The 22,575-nt window shown below is 40.1% G+C and overlaps 1 protein-coding gene across 3 annotated transcripts; it reads left to right on the top strand.

The window, feature by feature from the left end:
- Window positions 1-540: 540 nt before the first annotated feature.
- LOC138964418 (serine/threonine-protein kinase Nek4-like) lies at window positions 541-20,583 on the top strand. 3 transcript variants are annotated; one of them, XM_070336374.1, is made up of 14 exons: window positions 541-632; window positions 1,357-1,614; window positions 2,388-2,587; window positions 4,147-4,237; window positions 4,729-4,829; window positions 5,300-5,396; window positions 5,985-6,092; window positions 6,547-6,660; window positions 6,802-7,938; window positions 8,322-8,367; window positions 8,796-8,848; window positions 9,460-9,560; window positions 14,795-14,886; window positions 17,381-20,583. In XM_070336374.1, the coding sequence occupies exons 2-13, from the start codon at window positions 1,501-1,503 to the stop codon at window positions 14,865-14,867; spliced, it is 2,235 nt and encodes a 744-aa protein (XP_070192475.1). In that variant the 5' UTR covers window positions 541-632; window positions 1,357-1,500; the 3' UTR covers window positions 14,868-14,886; window positions 17,381-20,583. The 3 variants fall into 3 exon arrangements, with proteins under 3 accessions (XP_070192475.1, XP_070192474.1, XP_070192476.1); XM_070336373.1 differs by having other exon boundaries at window positions 549-782; XM_070336375.1 differs by lacking the exon at window positions 14,795-14,886 and having other exon boundaries at window positions 549-782.
- The last annotated feature ends 1,992 nt before the right edge of the window (window positions 20,584-22,575 follow it).

The raw sequence follows: 22,575 nt of genomic DNA, 5'->3' as shown, positions 1-22,575 counted from the left end.
TTTTTTTCATAATGAGAAAATGTTTTTGATGCAGTGAAACTTGCGTTACAATGACGTCACACCCAACACATCCTACTTATTTCAGCATACGTGTGGATGAGTGAGTGAAAACTGTTTACATTGTATTGCTAGCATGTTTTCTGCTACAAAAATGTTGTTTGAGACTCAATAATGTTTAATCTGACTCGCCACTGCTGAGAAAGTGTCCCACTGACATGCAAGTTACACTTCAATGTATGGAAATAATTAAATCCCGGTATCTTCACAACAGATAGAGGTCCTCTTCTTGCACTGTCCTTTGGCACAGCTTTCTCTTTCAAAAACGCCAAGCTACAGGTAACACTGCCCGCTTTTAATTTTAAGCTGCAATTCTCACATATTTTCACCAATAGCAAAGCATGGCTTGTCTAAGCTTACTATTCCACATAAATACATAAACCTTTGGATCACCAATAATAGCCTACTTCGATAAAATCCGGTATTTTGTTGGTTAACTGTCATTGGTCGAAACTTTGGTCATGTGACAGCAACAATCCGGAAGTTGACAGTATTGTTCAAAATGGCGGAAAAAGTTATCTGCTTGTGTAGCTCATTTTTCTAGTGAGACTGAAGAGCAAACACAACTTAATGAGGTAGTTTCGCCTTCGTCCTCGATTTTAGAAGTTATTTGAGACGCAACACATATATGGCTACTTCTAGTTGGAATTAAAGAGTTGTGTGAGTTATAAGTTCATGACAGAATGGTCACTGCACGGCCGGCCACGCATGAGCTGGGGAGGAAGGTGATTTACTTAGCTCTCCCTTTTTTTGTTATACTTCCTCTTCACGTTCAAGGTCAACATGTAGACAGCAACAAACAAACGAGTGTCACTGGAATGATATCGACTTTTGTCATATATATTTTTGTTTTATCAAAGAGGTGGCGGAGGGATTCCGTGAGAATTCAGAGCAAGATATATCCGTCTCGTGTTTACTGTGTTAACAATTGACATGTCCAGTCATTTTGCTTCTCCAAGATCTAAATTCATACACTTATATATATATTTCATGTATTTCTGAATCAATGGAATCCGCTTATTTCAGTTTCATCAAATGTGAATTTCCGTCACATTGTGTGTGTGCATGATGCCATGTGTTTGCACGCCTGTTTGTGTGTGTGGGTGTGTGGTTGTGTGTATATGTGTGTGTTCACTACAATACAAATAGTTTGGGAAGGCTGTGAAAAAAGATGGACAAATATGACACAGTCAATGTAACTGTCTCTTAGCGAATCAAGTTAGGACATGTATGGAATTTTCTGGTCTAAAAGTTTTGATACTGCCTTATTTGACTTTTTCCTTTTTGATTTTATTTCAGACAAACCAGGCAATTTGCAGACACACTGATAAACCCGCCATGGATAAGTTTACCCACTGCAGGCACAAGATGAAACTCACCACTGAATGCCAATGGAAAAATCAAAAATGAACTAACTGCACTTCAGTCCAGACATCAGCCAGGATGCAGCAGGTAAAAAGTCGGTGGCAGATAGAACGGGAGCTGGGGAAGGGAAGTTACGGCAGTGTCTATCTGTTGACACAGCTCCAGTCAATAACAGCGCAACCTTCACCAAAGGTAAAGTGATCTAATGTTGTTACATGTGTAAACATTGTATGCAAAATGTACATGCAGATGATGTACTGCTACAATCAACACCCCCCCCCCCCCCCCCTTCCCCCATCTAAAACGTCCACTTATTTCAGTCCTTGCTTTACAGGTTTTCTGTGCGTTTCTTTAAAGTTACCCCAAGTTAATGACTGTCCTTTTTAAAATCTGATTTTCTCCCATATATTTGTGTGGATCTGAAAGGAGGGGGGCGGGGTTATAAAAATGAGGCAAAGTCACAACTTTTATTAAAATACACACAGTCCAACCTTACTCCTTCCAGTCCTTGCAAAACCATCAGTTTAAAAGTAAAAGTACTTGGATACATTTAAAAGTAAATCATCACAGTGAATAATGTACCACACCAGTGAGCAGTCAATGGTCGTAACTATGTATTTGCTGCACCTTTTTTTTCAGTCTGTACTCAAATAGATCATGGTGTATATGTACAAGACCGAGAGGAGGCACGCAAAGAGCTTTGCATCCTTTCTACGTACAGTTGAATCCCCCATTTTAAGACCCCCGATTTAAGACTTCCTCCCTTTTAAAACCCTGCTTTCGAATACTTTTTTTTCTCATAACCTATGTAATTTGTAAATGTAACCCCATTTTAAGACTCCCTCCTTTTTACGTCCTGATTTTCTCAGATTTTTGATGGTCTTAAAAGGGGGGCTCCAATGTATAAAATATCCCATCATTTCTGTTCACATGCTTATTTGTTTATTTGCTGTGCTGGTTTTCAGTATGCGTTGAAAGTGATTGACGAGCAGGGAGCAAGGGCACAGGATCGGGAGGAGGCTCGCAAAGAGCTCTGCATCATGGGAAGGCTGTGTCACCCCAGCATCGTCAGCCTCGTTGACTCTTTTGAAGTCAGTCCTGGTCTGCTGCTGGTGCTGGAGCTGTGTCAAGGTGGTGACCTCCGCAGCTTTCTGGACAACGTCAAGTAAGAATAAGGTGGTGGTGTACTGTGTGGATGGTGCAAAAGTGGGAATCTCTCAAAATGACTTGTGTAGGTAGGCTCACTAATTTTTTCAAAATAATTTCAAGTCATGTATGTATTTTTTTGCCAGCATGTAGCTAGCGCGCCAACTAGGAAGGTTGCAACATTTCAAGGCCACGAGTGTTTTAGATCTATTTATTTGGTTGACTAAAACCGTCGTATGTGCCCAAGGCCGCTTCGCAGAAAAACTTCACTACCACAGTTAGAAGGCTCAGGAATTCTTTTACAAGACAGTCACATTTTGTTGCTCTAGTCCAAGTGGATTTGAAGTTATGGCGAGTTGAAAATTGTCTATTTTTTCGCTAGAAACATGGCTGTTTTCATATCCCAAAGAAGGAATGGACCTAGCTAAATTATGACTGCCCAAAGACTTTGGGGAAAATTGTTTTACACGTAAGACTTAAAGTCCACTCATACCCACGAATGCGCGTTGAATTTCCAGCCCACAAGAAGAAGAAGACCTAGAAAATTTGAGGAAATGGGGTCAAGGTAGTGAGTCTTAAAATGTAGATGGATTTACAGACATTGGAACCAACTCAACCTGAAAAAGGAGGGTGGGGGATAGAGTGGGAGGGTCGTAAAACTAAAAGGGGATTCCCCTGTATTTAAGGAGTGTAGAAGGAGTTGAAACAAGAGAGTTTGTATATATGTACTTCAGAGGTAGATTGCAGTGCACAAGTACCATACTTATTTAGTTACAATCGAACCTGTACTGGCGACCACCTCTTAATAACGTCCACCTGCCCATTACTACCATCCCAAAGAAACCTTGACGATGTTCTAAATTCACCTTTCTACAACAACCACCGGTCTATGATGACCACCTTTGGTTGCCCTTTGGGTTGTTCTTATAGACAACTACAGTTTCGGCTGTAGTTTATTATACGTTGGGTAGCACGGTCGAGGTGAACAATTTTGTTTGTTCGTTTATGGGCTGAAACTCCCACGGCTTTTACGTGTATGACCGTTTTTACCCCGCCATTTAGGCAGCCATACGCCGCTTTCGGAGGAAGCATGCTGGGTATTTTCGTGTTTCTATAACCCACCGAACTCTGACATGGATTACAGGATCTTTTTTGTGCGCACTTGGTCTTGTGCTTGCGTGTACACACGGGGGTGTTCGGACACCGAGGAGAGTCTGCACACAAAGTTGACTCTGAGAAATAAATCTCTCACCGAACGTGGGGACGAACTCACGCTGACAGCGGCCAACTGGATACAAATCCAGCGCGCTACCGACTGAGCTACATCCCCGCCCCGAGGTGAACAATGACTCGAGATCTGTGTAAAATATAATTTTGGTCAAAAATACAAATAACATGTATGTATCGATTAATTCTGGTCAGAACTACTTTTACTTTTTACGATTGAACGCACACAAACATGCACTATTTTGTAATCTCGGCTGGCCGCCTAAATATGAATTTTCGTCAGTCTCTGACGCGACGTCACATGGCTCAAAGAAGGGAAATCCCATGTTCAAATTCATGTTTGCCTTCCAGGGTGAAAAGAAGGCCCGAGAGTGGACAAAGGGTTGGAGTGGATGAAGCGCTTGTGGTGACATGGACTCAGCAGTTGGCTGACGGACTCCAGGTTGGTACAGTGGAACCCTCTTATTTGCGCACGAAAAAGATCCTGTAATCCATGTCAGAGTTCGGTGGGTTATAGAAACACGAAAATACCCAGCATGCTTCCTCCGAAAACGGCGGCGTATGGCTGCCTAAATGGCGGGGTAAAAAACGGTCATGCACGTAAAATTCCACTCGTGCAAAAAACACGAGTGTACGTGGGAGTTTCAGCCCACGAACGCAGAAGAAGAAGAAGAAGAAGACCTCTTGTTTTAAGACCCTATTGGTTTTTTTAAAGATATTTTGTTCATAGCATCTGTGCATTTACATGCATTTGAAGACGACGTTTTTGAGACCTGATTCGATCTCAGATTTGTGGAGGTCGTAAAAGTGGGGTTCCACTGTAAAGAAAATGTTTGTGTGAATTGTATTTCTTTCTCTGCGTGGTCATGATGATTGCGAGTCTGTGCTTTGCAACTCCTACATGCCAGATGTGTTGATTTCTTTTGATTTCAGTACTTGCACCAAAAGAAAATTCTCCACAGAGACTTGAAACCCCAGAACATTTTCCTGAAGGACAAGATGAGCATAAAGATAGGTGACCTGGGCATTGCAAGGTCAGTACGTGTGTTTGAGTTAGCCTATGGGCAGGTGCTGACATTTCATTTGTCTAGTTTGCATACCTGGTACTTAATTTTTTTTTCCTCCACTATTTTTTTGTATCCCCTTTGCTTGCAATTTTGTGTGAAGTGAAGAAAGTGGAAAGTGAAGAACAATAGGCGTTTATTCACGCGTGAGCGTGTTTAGGTGTAATCGACACCTATACTTCTGGCAGAATGACCAAAGTTGGCACAGGGCAGTGGCACAGGGTTGGAACATGGATACAGTCTCTGGAGTCATCTATAAAGTTGAACCATGTCCTTTTTTAGCATGGATTCGAACCTAGGACCTGAGGATCACATGTCAAGTGCTCTACCAGTTGGGCCAACAGACCTCTCAACAGTTGCAGTGTGTGTGTGTGCATGCGTGCGTGTGTGTTGGTTTGCATTATTGATTATCTTACTGTTACTCTTATGAATTATTTCAGACAGCTGGTGTTCACAAAAGAGATGGCAGACACACACATAGGCACCCCGCTGTACATCAGCCCAGAGATTTATCAGGGTAACCCATACAACTACAAGGTTAGTTCGAGCATGTACTCATGTTCAGTTCATGATGCATGTGTTTGTGAAATGTATATAAAGGCAAGATCAAACACCATTTTTTTTTTTAGATTTTGGTCTTTGGATTAATAATGGGAATGGAAAAAGGTAGAGTCAAGTGGATAGTTCTGTCATTCAGTGGTTGTGGTACAACCGTATATATGAAACAGTTTAGTATGGTATTTATACAGTTACAGGTATATGTCAGCAAAATTAGTTTCATAAGAACTTCATCTGTAACTTTTGCAGCAAAAGAATATGCATCTACATTTGGCAGACTACTGGTAGTCTTTAGTTTAGTTTACATCTTTAATTATTGAGCAGCAGTAATGTATGCTTATTAAGGCTTTGAAAGGTGTTGAAAAGTGGAAAATATGACAGATCTGTAACAGTTATGAAGTCTACTTAGACTACGTACCTTTCCCTTTTTAATTTCTGTATCCAGAGCGGAGGGTTGATTTCCATTGTCAACAAAGGAACACAGGGCATCGATTTCAATGCTGTTTATGTCCTATATATCTATTACCTTTTAGTTAAGACCTTCTCAACTCGTATTCGGTTTTGCAGACAGATGTATGGAGCTTGGGTTGCTGTGTGTATGAGATGATGACGCTGGAATACGCCTTCCATGCTCCGTCAAGGTTTGAGCTCGTTGGAAAAGTTGTCACCAAGCAGGTGAGAGTTTATTTTTGTTTAGTTCATATGTTACATTTAAAGCGCATAGTCCTTCCTGGGAAAACTATTCAGCTCACCATCTCAGGTCTTGCCAGGGTTTTACACTGGATAAATCCCTCCCTCCACTTGGACACATACCAAAAATCTACATCCTGACGGCTTCCTGTGTCGAGTTGGAATTTGTAAATGAATTAATTTTGCATATTGACATTAGTGACAAGAAATTAAGTTAAAACACACACACACACACACACGTATACGCAGACACACACACACACACACACACACACACACACACACACACACACACACACACACACACACACACACACACACACACACACACACACACACACACACACACTCTGATACAGATTAGACATATATGGCATATTAGGTGCAAGCATAAGTTGTGCCTTATAGTCCTCAAAATATGACAATATGTTTGTTGCAGGTGGTACCACTACCAGGTTGCTACAGTAAAGCCCTGCAGGGCTTGGTACTTAGCATGCTGCACAAAGATCCAGGGGATCGTCCACATGCCAGTCAGATCCTGCAAAGTGTCACAGTAACGTCACCTTGCTTTTTCCGTCTAAAATAAGCACTATGCTTGAGTGTGGATCCTAAAAAACAGATATTGTATATGACATGATAGTTGAATTGAATACAGTTTTGTTTAAACCAAGACGTGTTTTCTCTGTGTGTGCAGAAAATGGGCCTTCAGCACTTGAAGTCGGAGCAACATAGACAGAAACTAGAGTCAACAGCCGCTACCAGACCTGAGAAACCACAAGACACTGGTTCTTTACAGGCCTGGCGTCTTGCCATGGCAGAAGCGTTGCACACCTTTCTGCACAAAAAGCATGCTACCCAGTCAGCTCAGCTTGCTGCTGCGTTAAGAGAGAAACTGTCTCTTGACAGCATCAGAGACATCCACGATTCCACTGGTGGAAGTTCTGCCGGAGATAGAGGAGGAAGACACGAGAGCACCAGAAATGCTGAACAGTTTCTTAGTTCAAGTGATTGTGAAGAGGAGGATATTAGTGGTTCTTTATCGTTAAGCTTTTCAGAGAGATCAGTCACAAGTTCTTTGGTTCAGAGGTTAGACGGAGTAACAAACACGCAAAGTAGTTCCACTGCACAGAGTATAGTCACGTTAAGAAGTGACTCAAAAGACAGAAGAGTGGGGGATGGTGGAGACAGTGATGCACAGTCAGACAGCAGCCAAAGTGACTCTGATCTTTATTCGGAGAACTCCAGTGTACCTCAAGTCATGCTAGAGCCAAGGCTCGTGAAAATCGGAAAATCTTCTGCTGTGATAGTTAAGACAAGACCCTTACCCCATCCCCGGCTCAACAGAGATCAGACAGACTGCGATGACAGATTTCAGCAAGCTTCTGCAGCTCTTAGTTCTGCCGGTAATCTTTCTACGCTTGCCTCGAATATGTCTCAGTCAGAGAAGACTCGTAGCACAGAAAAATCGCTGAGTAGCACCTCACAGTCCAATGTTGAAGAATCTCACGAGTCCAGTGGTACCGAAGACATACATCAGGCCTACGCTAACCAGATTATGAAATGGGCCAAAGGAAAGTTTTTAACACTTGCTTCACTGAATGATGATAATCAAGCATCTAGTGAAAGTGGAAGACTTGAAATCAAAAAAGCAGTGATGACCAGTAATACAGAAGGTGACCCTTCTCAAGTGGTACCAGTGACCAGTGATAGCAAAGGTGACACAAGTCTTGCGTCCAATGAAGATGGGAGACATGGACAGAATGTGACAGAGGCTGGCGTGTTGGGAGGGAGAGAAAGGGAAGACGGGGAACGAGCAGCTCAACATGAACTGGTACAGTTTGGATAGTGACTGTCAGCTAGTAATGGCAATAGTGACATTTCAGTTATGCTGACACAATTTTTTTCTCCTGAATTTAAGCTCTTGTTGTTATTTGACATGTTAGGTTACATTTCTGATTTATAAAAAAACAAAAATGGGTAACTGTTTTAGTTGTTGTTTTGTGTGTGCTGCAGGACTAAGATGTCTGCTAGGTCAAACTTCAGAAAAGCTGCTATGCATCTAAATCTTATGTTTTATTTGTTATGTGTGTGTGTGTGTGTGTGTGTGTGTGTGTGTGTACCTGTGTGTGTGTGTGAGACGGCTGTGACATCTCAATTTTTGCAATATTTTTTTTGTACCAAGATGTCTTTGACTGACATCTTTTCATTTGGCAGGGTAAACAGGAAAGAGGAAAAAAGAAAAAGAGAAACTTCTTGAAAGGTATTTATTCTTGTTTTACACTTTGTGATTGATGGTAGGTTATAATTATCTTATGCCAACCTGGTAGCGGGGCCTTTATTCATGCGGTGAGATGAAAAGTGCAGCTTTTTATTTCTACAGACTGGTTTGTGGGTGTGTGTTTTTCAGGCGTAAGAAGGTGGGATAGAAAAAGAGTAGTCACTATTACATGATGAAGGTTTTTTGTATACACTTAAGATTCTTTTTGACACGTGCAACTTCTGTCGTTAATGTGATGGTTTTCAGAACTTTATTCTAATTTTTCTATATACTTACCCAATATGTGCTGAAGGTGCGCTGCTGTTTCATTTATCTCTGAGATGCCTGAACTCTTTTGTACTTCTTTCATCTGTGCATTTCTTGTCAGGACTTATGAAATTATTGTTTTTTGTTTTGTTTTTTATCTGCAGAAAGGAAAGGCAAACTGTCGGATGAAAAGGTGGGAGCCATAGCTTCAGCACAGGTATCTCTGAATTGTTTGAATCGATGTACTGTACTGTCTGTTTCATTGTTATTTGTGTTTGTCAGGAAAGGTGAATGTTAAGAGGCGGCAGAAGACTTGTGCGTACATGTGTGCTTACACATGCTCTCGTGCTACATCATTCATTACAAAAAAATGCAAACTAAATTGAGAAGATGCAGGGAAATAGTGGGCAGTGTAGCTAAATTCATGTAACGGTGTCAAAGGGGTATAACTCCTCAAGGTACAAGACAGGGTTTCCAGGAATAATAAGTAATGATTTTTTATTCACACTGTGAATGTGCAGTACATACTCTGTAACTAAACATTCTAAATGAAACCTTTTCTTGGTTCTTATCCTGAGAAAACAAAGTTCAAACCACAGTCCATTCATAATCAAATGACTGTCGGGTCAAATCAGTCATCTTCAGAAAGTTAATCTTTTAACCAAAATAATTAAGGATGAAAGTCGCTTGTTCATTTCAATGCTTGTTATTCTCTCAGGTGCCAGGAGAATGGTTCCGAATAGCTCTGACTTACTCTATTACACATGTCGTATGCATTTAGACCGCTTACTTCCCTTTGTTTATCAGATCATCTTTCATGTTTTTCAGGACGATGTGCAAGGAGGTGTGAGGCTGTACACAAGGGCACAACGTGTGACGTTCACCAACACAAAGCTTGATGACTTGGATCTCACAGTCGGCCATGGCAGGTATAGCTCAGTCTGCTTTTCATCGACATTTCTCTACACAAAAAAAGTATTATTTTTGTTTGCAGGAGTGACATTACTGTGGAACCCCCATTGAGGACCCTCAAATGTAAGACTTCTCTCTTTTTAAGACCTTGATTTTTTTGTAGATCTTTTGTCCATAATGTCTGTAAATTTACCCCCACTTTAATTACACTCCCTCCTTTGTAGGACATCATTTTATCACCCCCCGCGGGTTAGGGGGAAGAATTTACCCGATGCTCCCCAGCATGTCGTAAGAGGCGACTAACGGATTCTGTTTCTCTTTTTACCTTTGTTAAGTGTTTCTTGTATAGAATATAGTCAATTTTTGTAAAGATTTTAGTCAAGCAGTATATGTAAGAAATGTTGAGTCCTTTGTACTGGAAACTTGCATTCTTCCAGTAAGGTAATACATTGTACTACATTGCAAGCCCCTGGAGCAAGTTTTTGATTAGTGCTTTTGTGAACAAGAAACAATTTAATTAATTAATGAGTTATAACAAGTGGCTCTATCCCATCTTCCTCTTTCTCCCGTCTCGATATAACCTTCGTGGTTGAAAACGACGTTAAACACCAAATAAAGAAAGAACAATTGACAAGTGGCTCTATCCCATCTTCCCCTTTCCCCCGTCGCGATATAACCTTCGTGGTTGAAAACGACGTTAAACACCAAATAAAGAAAGAACAATTGACAAGTGGCTCTATCCCATCTTCCCCTTTCCCCCGTCGCGATATAACCTTCGTGGTTGAAAACGACGTTAAACACCAAATAAAGAAAGAACAATTGACAAGTGGCTCTATCCCATCTCCCCCCCTTTCCCCGTCGCGATATAACCTTCGTGGTTGAAAACGACGTTAAACACCAAATAAAGAAAGAACAATTGACAAGTGGCTCTATCCCATCTTCCTCTTTCTCCCGTCGCGATATAACCTTCGTGGTTGAAAACGACATTAAACACCAAATTATAAAGAAAGAAAGAACAATCGACAAGTGGCTCTATCCCATCTTCCCCTTTCCCCCGTCGCGATATAACCTTCGTGGTTGAAAACGACGTTAAACACCAAAGAAAGAAAGAAAGAAAGAATCATTTTATCAGATTTGTCAAGGTCTGTAAAGGGGGGTTCCACTGTAGTAAAATGAAGGTTGGTTGTCCAATATTTTCTTCAATGTCTTTAGTTTGTAGGTTGGGTGAGACTGTTATACTTTCTTTGTTTCTGCATGTATATTTATTTACCTTTTCCAGCTTACACTTTGATTGTGCGTGGAAGATAAAAGTTAACTTTTTCTTTCCGTGCGCTATCTTGGTCTTGCAAGTTGCATGGGTATTGGAATGTGCGCGACATGTTTTTTTTCTTCGAAGTCTAACAAAATGCTATTTATTCCCCCCTCTGCTTCTTTACCTCTGTAAACTTGTAGAGGTAGTTATTTTTCGATAATGACCCAGCAACCAAACAAATAACGACCCAGCAACAGCCTGAATCCTCGATAGTGCAATGGGTTGAGAAGTTGTTCTGTTTCGGTACTACTTTTTGCGACTGAAAAGTTCCGAACGCTCTAACGTACGAAGTATACATCTCTGGAGCAAACAATACAAACATACCGCATTTAAATTAACAACTACAGGCCTGAACACATGAATCTTCATATAAAATCCATGAGTTCGGTTGTTTTCTGAATCTAGATTTGCCGTGCTCAAACGTTCATCACAAGCAATTTCCCGCAAGGCAAGTAACTCATACTTTGTCTAGCGACAAGAGTAGTTCCCCTTCTTTTCACTCAGTTTCTTCGACAACAGACTGCAATCCGACGGTCAGTTTTCAACAATATTTCATTTAATAAACAGATCACACGCAACCAAATGCACACATCTCATCAATTTAAACAACATAAAGCGGTTTCATACACTATTTTCCCCAGAAAACTGAACTTCATACAGTTTTTAACGTTGGAACACGGGTGCAAAAGTTCGTCTGCTAGTCCCATTTGACGAAAGAACATTATCCTAAGCGATACCAAAACATATACAGAACACACAATATCTGCCTTTGCCGCCACAGCAGAATAACAGCATGATTATCTGTGTACTTGATTTTAGTCCAAAATAGGAAAACTGACAAGAAGTGTTAACAGAATGGAATGATTTGCACGGAACTATACAACCGCGCATTAATCGATCGCCTGCGCAGGTTGACTGGTTGAGTGAATAGGATTCGATCAAACTTTCGCAAAAAACCTCCTCTTTTCTTTGAATAACTGAAGAAAGGAGGAATAAAGAGGTTACACACCTCGTCTCAGTGATTATAAAAAATAATGGTCTCAGTTCGCGGTCATGAAAAAGCTCGCTAAAGCTCGCATTTTTCATGATCCGCTAACTTCGACCATTATTTTTAATAATCACTGAGACTCGGCGTGTAACCTCTACGTACCTGATCTGTCTACTGTACCTGCAAATATCAGCCATGTAGTCTCAATAAGGGAAGCTTTCTCCTGTTGAAATAAACTTATGGGTTATATTCTCCAGAGCTGTGTACCAGTGGAAACCATGTTACGGAGTTGAAGGAAGGCCAAGGATGGAACCAGTTCTTATTAATGAAATCAATTTGTATGGTTAAAATGTCTCAGTAAAGTAAAGAAATGCCAACTTCGTAACATGGTTTCCAAAGGTTGTGACATGGATTTGAACACTAACAATTATATAAAAAGAATACAAAAATATATAGTACGTTTTTTGTGTTGCATGTCTGTATAATTATCTATCGAGTATTACTGAAAAAAGTAAAGAGAATACTTTCCAGTTGCCATTTAATCTACGTTATAATCATTTAAAGGACTGAAAATGCATGTCACAAAATGGTACACAGCTCTGGAGAATGACCCTGAATAGCTTATTCTCTTTATACATTTTAAGAATGAATTTGGTAGGCTCTTGTTGTGAACCTGTTGAGGTTGCACTGTGGAAACGCTACTCTCACAGGACCTGGAGTCTTTAATTCAAGGGTCTTGTTGTGAGCCTGTTGAGGTTGCACTGTGGAAACGCTACTCTCACAGGACCTGGAGTCTTTAATTCAAGGGTCTTGTTGTGAACCTGTTGAGGTTGCACTGTGGAAACGCTACTCTCACAGGACCTGGAGTCTTTAATTCAAGGGTCTTGTTGTGAACCTGTTGAGGTTGCACTGTGGAAACGCTACTCTCACAGGACCTGGAGTCTTTAATTCAAGGGTCTTGTTGTGAACCTGTTGAGGTTGCACTGTGGAAACGCTACTCTCACAGGACCTGGAGTCTTTAATTCAAGGGTCTTGTTGTGAACCTGTTGAGGTTGCACTGTGGAAACGCTACTCTCACAGGACCTGGAGTCTTTAATTCAAGGGTCTTAAAAGAGGGGCTCCACTGTACAGACTATGCTATTTTCTACTAAATGTTTTAACATAGAGGGGGAATCGAGACGAGGGTCGTGGTGTATGTGTGTGTGTCTGTCTGTCTGTCTGTGCATGTGTGTTGAGCGATTCAGACCAAAATACTGGACCGATCTTTATGAAATTTGACATGAGAGTTCCTGGGAATGGTATTCCCGGATGTTTTTTTCGATAAATACTTTTGATGACGTCATATCCGGCTTTTTGTAAAAGTTGAGGCGGCACTGTCACACCCTCATTTTTCAATCAAATTGATTGAAATTTTTGTAAAGCAATCTTCGACGAAGGCCGGACTTCGGTATTGCATTTCAGCTTGGTGGCTTAAAAATTAATCAATGACTTTGGTCATTAAAAATCTGAAAATTGTAATAATTTTTTTTTTTTATATAAAACGATCCAAATTTACGTTCATCTTATTCTACATCATTTCCTGATTCCAAAAACATATAAATATGTTATATTTGGATTAAAAACAAGCTCTGAAAATTAAAAATATAAAAATTATGATCAAAATTAAATTTCTGAAATCGATTTAAAAACAATTTCATCTTATTCCTTGTCGGTCCCTGATTCCAAAAACATATAGATATGATATGTTTGGATTAAAAACACGCTCAGAAAGTTAAAACGAAGAGAGGTACAGAAAAGCGTGCTATGCAGCACAGCGAAACCACTACCGTGCTGAACAGGCTCGTCAGTTTCACTCCGTTTTGCACAAGCGGTGGACTACGGTCATTGTGAAAAAATGCAGTGCGTTCAGTTTCATTCTGTGAGTTCCACAGCTTGACTAAATGTAGTAATTTTGCCTTACGCGACTGGTTAGTCATTGCTGTGAGACAAGTAGTACAGTGGAACCCCCCTTAATAGACCCCCCCCCCCCAATTTAAGACTTCCTCCTTTATAAGACCTGATTATCTCAGATTTTTGAGGTCTTAAAAGGGGGTAACCCCATCAACATCTGTTGTGCATGTGCTTTTGGATGTTAAGAAGAAGAAGAAGATCTGGAAGCAATTGTGCATGACTGCTAGGCACAGGGCTGGTAGATCCTTTCTTTGTTAGCTTTGATAGAGTTGCTGTTAGAATTGATGTTGAAAGAGACTGTCTTGATTAGCTTCGATACTATTAGATCCTTTCTTTGTTAGCTTTGACAGAGTTGGTGTTAGAATTGCATACTGATGGCGCTTTTCTCCATTAGCTTTGATACTATTAGAGCCTTTTTTAGTTAGCTTTGATGCTTATAGAGACTTTCTTAGCTTTGACGCTGATAGAGCCTGTTTTCTTGACTTTTTTCTTCTGCGTTCGTGGGCTGAAACTCCCACGTTACAAGTACACTCGTGTTTTTGCACGAGTCGAATTTTACGTGTATGACCGTTTTTACCCTGCCATTTAGGCAGCCATACGCCGCTTTCGGAGGTAGCATGCTGGGTATTTTCGTGTTTCTATAACCCACCGAACTCTGACATGGATTACAGGATCTTTTCCGTGCGCACTTGGTCTTATGCTTGCGTGTACACACGAAGGGGGATAAGCCACTAGCAGGTCTGCACATAAGTTGACCTGGGAGATTGAAAAAATCTCCACACTTAACCCACCAGGCGGCCGTGGCCAGATTAAGAGGCCGACGTCTTACCACCCCGCCCGTCTTTCTGTTCCTAACCTCTGTAAATTTACCCCCATTATAAGACTCCCTTCTTTTTAAGACCTAATTTTCTCTGATTTTTGGAGGTCTTAAAAGGGGGGTTCCACTGTTATACTCTAATAGAGTCTTTCTTAGTTAGCTTTGCTTGCATTGCTCACTGCAGGGGTGACGGCATGACTAGGGAGGTGGGAAGGGTTACACTGGAGGCAGCTCTTTACAGCTATTCTTCTGGCTAACAATCCAACATTGCTTCAGGTACACTTGCGTGTTTAGTGATGGTGTTGGTGGTAGTGTGTTGTGTGTGTGTGTGTGTGTGTGTGTGTGTGTGTGTGTGTGTGTGTGTGTACTCGCGCATGCCCGTGTGTATGTGTGTGCGCACGTGTCCGCGCATGTGTGTGTGTGCTTTTGGTGAGGAAGGAATATCAGAGGATGGGAACAAAAGGTAAAGTCAAACAGCTTTGCATTTAGGCCATGAGTAATTTATGTAATACTGTACTGTAATGTATTTTAAAGCCATAATCATTAAGAACCATTACATTTTAAGTACAGTGCATGTAAAATAAGACACATTTTGTATCCAAATGTATGTGCATAAATGTGTAAGTTGCATGTGCAAACTGCGTAAAAGACACATGTTGTATCCAAATGTATGTGCATAAATGTGTAAGTTGCATGTGCAAACTGCGTAAAAGACACATTTTGTATCCAAATATGTATGTGCATAAATGTGTAAGTTGCATGTGCAAACTGCGTAAAAGACACATTTTGTATCCAAATGTATGTGCATAAATGTGTAAGTTGCATGTGCAAACTGCGTAAAAGACACATTTTGTATCCAAATGTATGTGCATAAATGTGTAAGTTGCATGTGCAAACTGCGTAAAAGACACATTTTGTATCCAAATATGTATGTGCATAAATGTGTAAGTTGCATGTGCAAACTGCGTAAAATACAGTGCAACTTCAGTTTTAAGACCCTCAAAATGTGAGAAACTAAGGTTGATTTGGAGACCTTATAAGGCCTAAAAAAAAAAAGGTGTGGTTACGGTAACCCGACCTACCCTATTTTTAGGGGCCGACCCAATAACTTTTTATTACATTTGTCAAAAAAAAACCCACAAAAAACAAGAAAACGAGTGCAGAAAACGCAATGAAAGCGAAAGCGCTCGAGTCGTCATGCAGACGACAGACGATGCAAGGGAAATAACTCCTTCTACTAAAAAGGCCCAACAGACGCTTGCCATGACAAAAATGGCGGCATCTTCTTCGGTTGCGAGTGCTACACGCTTGGTTGCTCTGCTATTAAAAAAAAAAAAAGTGATTGCCTACCTTCCTACCCTATTTTATTTGGCTATGTTACCTTAACCACACCTATTATTACACCCCCGGTATAGGGGTGTGTATAGGATTCGGTCGATGTGTTTGTTTGTTTGTTTGTTTGTGTTCGCATATAGATCTCAAGAATGAACGGACCGATCGTCACCAAACTTGGTGAACAGGTTCTATACATTCCTGAGACGGTCCTTACAAAAATTGGGACCAGTCAAACACACGGTTAGGGAGTTATTGGTGGATTAAGATTCTACAAGGACTTATAGAGGGACATATTAATGGTCAAAGGGAAATAACCTTCTCAGTTGGTGGCAGTGAGAATGGTAAGGACGGGGGTGTTTTTCCTACCTCGGAGGAATTTCTTGTTTTTTTGGACCTAAAGAGAAAATCGTTTGAAACATAATCTTATGTAAACGAGCATCGGTATCTGGAGGATCTTTAAAGAGAGGTTTCACTGTACATCTATATCAGGTAGGAAACAAGCCAAACAACAGTTGAATATGTGAGGCTGGAATCCCATACTTATACTGCATTATTGCATAGATTCTTTGTGGGGATAGACAAACCTTCTTGTCATGCAGTCAATTACTTATTTTACAGCGCGTTTTCGTTTATTTTCTTTCTTTCATTGTGATGTTGTTTTAGATGTGGGCTTTCTTTGTCTTTTTGTGCGTATGGTTTATGTGATAAGGAACAATCAATCTATCAATCAATATGAGGCTTATATCGCGCGTATTCCGTGGGTACAGTTCTAAGCGCAGGGATTTATTTTTTTATTTTATTTTTTTAATTTTATGCAATTTATATCGCGCAGATATTCAAGGCACAGGGATTTATTTATGCCGTGTGAGATGGAATTTTTTTAACACAATACATCACGCATTCACATCGGCCAGCAGATCGCAGCCATTTCGGCGCATATCCTACTTTTCACGGCCTATTATTCCAAGTCACACGGGTATTTTGGTGGACATTTTTATCTATGCCTATACAATTTTGCCAGGAAAGACCCTTTTGTCAAACGTGGGATCTTTAACGTGCACACCCCAATGTAGTGTACACGAAGGGACCTCGGTTTTTCGTCTCGTCCGAAAGACTAGCACTTGAACCCACCACCTAGGTTAGGAAAGGGGGGAGAAAATTGCTAACGCCCTGACCCAGGGTCGAACTCGCAACCTCTCGCTTCCGAGCGCAAGTGCGTTACCACTCGGCCTATTGTTAACTTGTTGGTTGCTCACTAGCTTTTAAGTGTTTAAATTTGCTGATTGTCAAAATTATGACATTTGATGTCAAGTTTTATTTTTGTGACACTGACAGAGAATTGACTTTCTCTGTTCATTCCGTCTTTCAGCTTAATTTTTTTTACTTTATTTTGTTTAGAGAGCACCGATTTCATTTTTAAAATTTTGTGTTTCAGTTTCAGCTGAGGGAGCTTTTGGGTCGAGAGAACTACAAGAAGTATGCTGCTGCCATTGTGGACATTGCTTCAGAAAAGCACTGATTTTGACCATAGAGAACTGACGGTGTATGCAAACGTGTACATTTGTGTGAGGGTGTGTCCTATTATTTGTCGTGGATACCGTGGAACCTGCAATTTAAGCCCCCTGTCCTCCCTTTTAAGACCTTGCTTTTTTCAGAGTGTCTGTCCATAAGATCTGTCAATTTACCTCATAATACTAAGACTCAGAGCCGGAGAGGCATAAGGTTTAAAGTGCTTGCCTCTCATGCTGGCGGGCAGGGTTCAAACCCCACTCGGGGAGAATACAAATACCCAATTTTTCCAAGCATTCTCCAGTCCACCCCGCTGGCACCGGACATTATTCAGGGCCAGGGAATGTGAAGGCAGTGAGAGGCCCCAGCCTCATGAAGCTGGCCCTAGAGAAATTGGGATCTGTCTACGACCAAACATGGTTATGGGACTACCTTTTTTTTTTTTTACCAAGACTCCCTCAGTATTTTGCAGTAAGCCAGAAGAGTTTTTATATTTACACTGACGACTGTTGTACATTTCTCATTGGATATTATTGTGATGTTTTGGTGAAATCTGTCCCTTACGTTTTACCGAGAATATATACGCTCACAGATAAATTCATTTTTTCAAGTCCTTCATTTCATTCAGAATACTGATGTCCTACTTTACATTATTGCAAAATGTACATGCTCAAACATATATTTTATTATTTACTTTCACTCATCATATATGTCATACTAGATGAGGAAGGGAGATAAACGCGGCTGAAAACACTGGAGAAGATAAGGAAGAGTTACTGGGAATGGATCCAGAGAAAAACCAAAATCGGTTCAGCGCGCAAATCAAAATCGGTTCAGCGCTGTGCGCTGAGAGCACGTGTTGAAAATTCTCATCGACCAGGTTATGTCCGGGGTCTGCCTGAATATGCCCACCAAATTTGAAGCAGATCCATCGAGAACTTTGGCCGTGCATCGCGAACAGACACACAGACAGACACAAGTCGTATATATAGAAGGCAGCTGATCAAGGCATGATTAGGAATGCTACTAAACAGCGGTAAGAACCTGTTGTTTTTAAATTGTGTAAAAATGATTTTGGTATTGTAATTCAAATTGAAAAGCAATTGGAGCTGTTTATGGGATTTATGGGACTTTTGCTTTTAAAATTTATTTTATTATTAATATATTATCATTATTTATTATGCATAGAGCCATGCAGTTGCAAAACTGATCTGAACATCTTGCCATACCTTTGTTCTTAATCTTATAAACACGGTGGTATTTTTATTGAACACTTGTTTTTCTTTTTTTGTCTGTGGTAATTTTTATATTTAGTCAAGTTTTGACTAAATATTTTAACATCGAGGGGGAATCGAAACGAGGGTCGTGGTGTATGTGCGTGTGTGTGTGTGTGTGTCTGTCTGTGTGTGTGTGTGTGTGTAGAGCGATTCAGACTAAACTACTGGACCGATCGTTATGAAATTTGACATGAGAGTTCCTGGGTATGAAATCCCCGAACGTTTTTTTCATTTTTTTGATAAATGTCTTTGATGACATCATATCCGGCTTTTCGTGAAAGTTGAGGCGGCACTGTCACGCCCTCATTTTTCAACCAAATTGGTTGAAATTTTGGTCAAGTAATGTTCGACGAAGCCCGGACTTCGGTATTGCATTTCAGCTTGGTGGCTTAAAAATTAATTAATGACTTTGGTCATTAAAAATCTGAAAATTGTAAAAAAAAATAAAAATTTATAAAACGATCCAAATTTACGTTTATCTTATTCTCCATCATTTGCTGATTCCAAAAACATATAAATATCATATATTCGGATTAAAAACAAGCTCTGAAAATTAAATATATAAAAATTATTATCAAAATTAAATTTTCGAAATCAATTTAAAAACACTTTCATCTTATTCCTTGTCGGTTCCTGATTCCAAAAACATATAGATATGATATGTTTGGATTAAAAACACGCTCAGAAAGTTAAAACAAAGAGAGGTACAAAAAAGCGTGCTATCCTTCTTAGCGCAACTACTACCCCGCTCTTCTTGTCAATTTCACTGCCTTTGCCATGAGCGGTGGACTGACGATGCTACGAGTATACGGTCTTGCTGAAAAATGGCATTGCGTTCAGTTTCATTCTGTGAGTTCGACAGCTACTTGACTAAATATTGTATTTTCACCTTACGCGACTTGTTATTTATTTTATTTATGTATTTATTTCTGTGTGTGAATAATTGGCGTGGAAACACACCAGCAACATTTCTGTGTATTTGCTTCTACAGTGAGATCCTCCTTTGAAAATGTACCACTCCACCCAATCCCCTCCCCCTCTGCTTTGTCCGATTTGCTTTACATAAACCTTTTTAAAACCCGATTTTCTGAGGTCTAAAGGTCTTTTAAACTTCACCATGCTTCCTCGGTTGTGGACGACCCAGAGCCTCACAAAAGTGTCTATCTCTGAAACTATTGGGAGTTTTTTTTTTATCAGGACTTCATGTAATCCTCGAACATCTGAGACTATTTACAACCACTTTCTGAAGCATTATCTTTGTCATCAAACAAATAAACAATGACGTAATTTAAACTGGGCCGTCCGGATGATGGGGGTCGTGGGCGACTCATATGGAATTAAAGAAGGATTTTACGATGATTATTCCTATTGGGATGGCGTCCGTCGTGTATGGCCCATACTCTGCAAAGAGCCGGTAAAGAGTTTATCCCTATTCGGATGACGTGGGTCCTGTACGACTTATACTTTTTACGTTGAATCCTTCTTTTTAAGGATCGATGGGTCGTACACGACCCACATCATCTGGACTGTGTAATCCAAAGCGTGATCCGTTGAAGGTTAAGGGTGGTTCCACTGTACTTGCTATCTGCCTTCCTCACATGTGCATTTATTATTTTGACTATACACATGACATTCTTTGAGATCACAATCATGTTCTTCACTAAAAATGTGTGTCTGTGTGTGTGTGTCAGAATCAGAGCTTGATGAAGCTCAATCACATGTTTTAAGAATGTGTATGTATAAAGGACAAAGCTACTGTGATAAATGTACAATTTGGAATTGTTTATGAAACTCAGTGGGTTGTTTGTGAAAAAAGTGTGATCGAGTGCCAAATAAAATTCAAGTAAACCAGCATCCTGTTTTTTGTTTCCCTTTTCTAAAGACGCTGGAAGCAGGCATGGGCGAACATGAGCTATGTATTTTACATTTTGGACACCCAAGCCAATACAAGTTAGTTGGCTTGGGTGTCCAAAATGTGCAAATTATGTCTGAAGTTACTGCTGCTACTGGACATTTGTCTTTCTGCAAATTCTTGATTTATACAGGTCTTTTCTTCGTCTGGCAAACCGCCTGCCAAGATGTTTTGCGACTGAAATGTGAAATGACAAACAGAATTTTGTTCTTTTTCTTCCAAAATAGAATAATCCCAATGAATACCGTTATCATTATGACTGACTGAAAGCAAGAAAGAAGATGCTCTTGGTGGACAGTGTTGGGTAATAACTCTGTCAGGGCTTTTATTTGCTGTGGAAGAGTTGTATTCCTTGAAGACGAGGCAAGTAAAAACACACTGATTCTGTCGCAACGAACAGTGAGCTCCAACGTGCATGTTTGCAAAAGATAGACAGTGCACCAACACGTCTTCACAGGACGGAAACAATTCGTTCGGTGACGTATTCCCACGTTCCATCTCACGTGACCCATTCCTCTCGGAATTGTGGGAGATAAAAATGACTTTCTATCACAAACATGCACATCCGACATCAATGTTTTGTGGCAATATCAGCCTCTTTACGTTCTCGTCTCACATTCAAGGAATACAACTCTTGCACAGCACAGAAAACCATGACAAAAGTTATTTCCGGAACAGTTCTGTTCTAATTCAGTTTCTTCCACAAAGTTCAGCGGAGTGTTTGGTTAATTGTGGTGAAATTAAAAGATGCTTCTTAAGTTAATCTTACACTTTACAGCATACCAGATATATTTCACTTACTGCAAAGCACGCATATTGTCTTCTATGTAAACCAGAAATTAACGAGCACAAAGAAATAACTGAGTGAGACTGAGAGAGAGAGAGACCTTTGAAGAAAAAAAAACCAATAAAACACACACACACACACACCAAGAACCCAGCCACTTATCCAAGAAACAAATTAAATGTGTATGTCAAATGTTAGCAGCATCACAGTTTCTCTTGCATTGCATGTTCCAGTTCTTGTTTTTACATTAGTCAAATGTTTTAACATAGAGGGGGAATCGAGACGAGGGTCGTGGTGTATGTGTGTCTGTGTGTGTGTGCGTGTCAGTGTAGAGCGATTCAGAGTAAATTACTGGACCGATCTTTATGAAATTTGACATGAGAGTTCCTGGGTATGATATCCCCGGACGTTTATTTCATTTTTTCGATAAATGTCTGATGACGTCATATCTGGGTTTTTGTAAAAGTTGAGGCGGCACTGTCACACCCTCATTTTTCAATCAAATTGATTGAAATTTTGGCCAAGCAATCTTCGACGAAGGCTGGACTTCGGTATTGCATTTCAGCTTGGTGGCTTAAAAATTAATTAATGACTTTGGTCATTAAAAATCTGAAAATTGTAAAAAAAATAAATTTTTTTTTCATAAAACGATCCAAATTTACGTTCATCTTATTCTTCATCATTTTCTGATTCCAAAAACATATAAATATGTTATATTTGGATTAAAAACAAGCTCTGAATATTAAAAAAATTAAAAATTATGATCAAAATTAAATTTTCGAAATCAATTTAAAAACACTTTCATCTTATTCCTTGTCGGTTCTTGATTCCAAAAACATATAGATATGATATGTTTGGATTAAAAACACGCTCAGAAAGTTAAAACGAAGAGAGGTACAGTAAAGCGTGCTATGAAGCACAGCGCAACCGCTACCGCGCCAAACAGGCTCGTCACTTTCACTGCCTTTTGCACTAGCGGCGGACTACGTTCAATTTCATTCTGTGAGTTCCACAGCTTGACTAAATGTAGTAATTTCGCCTTACGCGACTTGTTTCTTTGTTCTTTTTATTGCTTTCACAGCTTAACTTCTTTTACTTCATCCTTTGATTTTATGTTGCTGCTGCCTGAAAATACAGTGCTGATT

The sequence above is a fragment of the Littorina saxatilis genome, linkage group LG4, assembly GCF_037325665.1.
Source record: "Littorina saxatilis isolate snail1 linkage group LG4, US_GU_Lsax_2.0, whole genome shotgun sequence".
NCBI classification, from domain to species: Eukaryota; Metazoa; Mollusca; class Gastropoda; order Littorinimorpha; family Littorinidae; genus Littorina; species Littorina saxatilis.
Note: the sequence above shows the minus strand (reverse complement) of the source record. Positions and strands in the feature narration are given on the sequence as shown.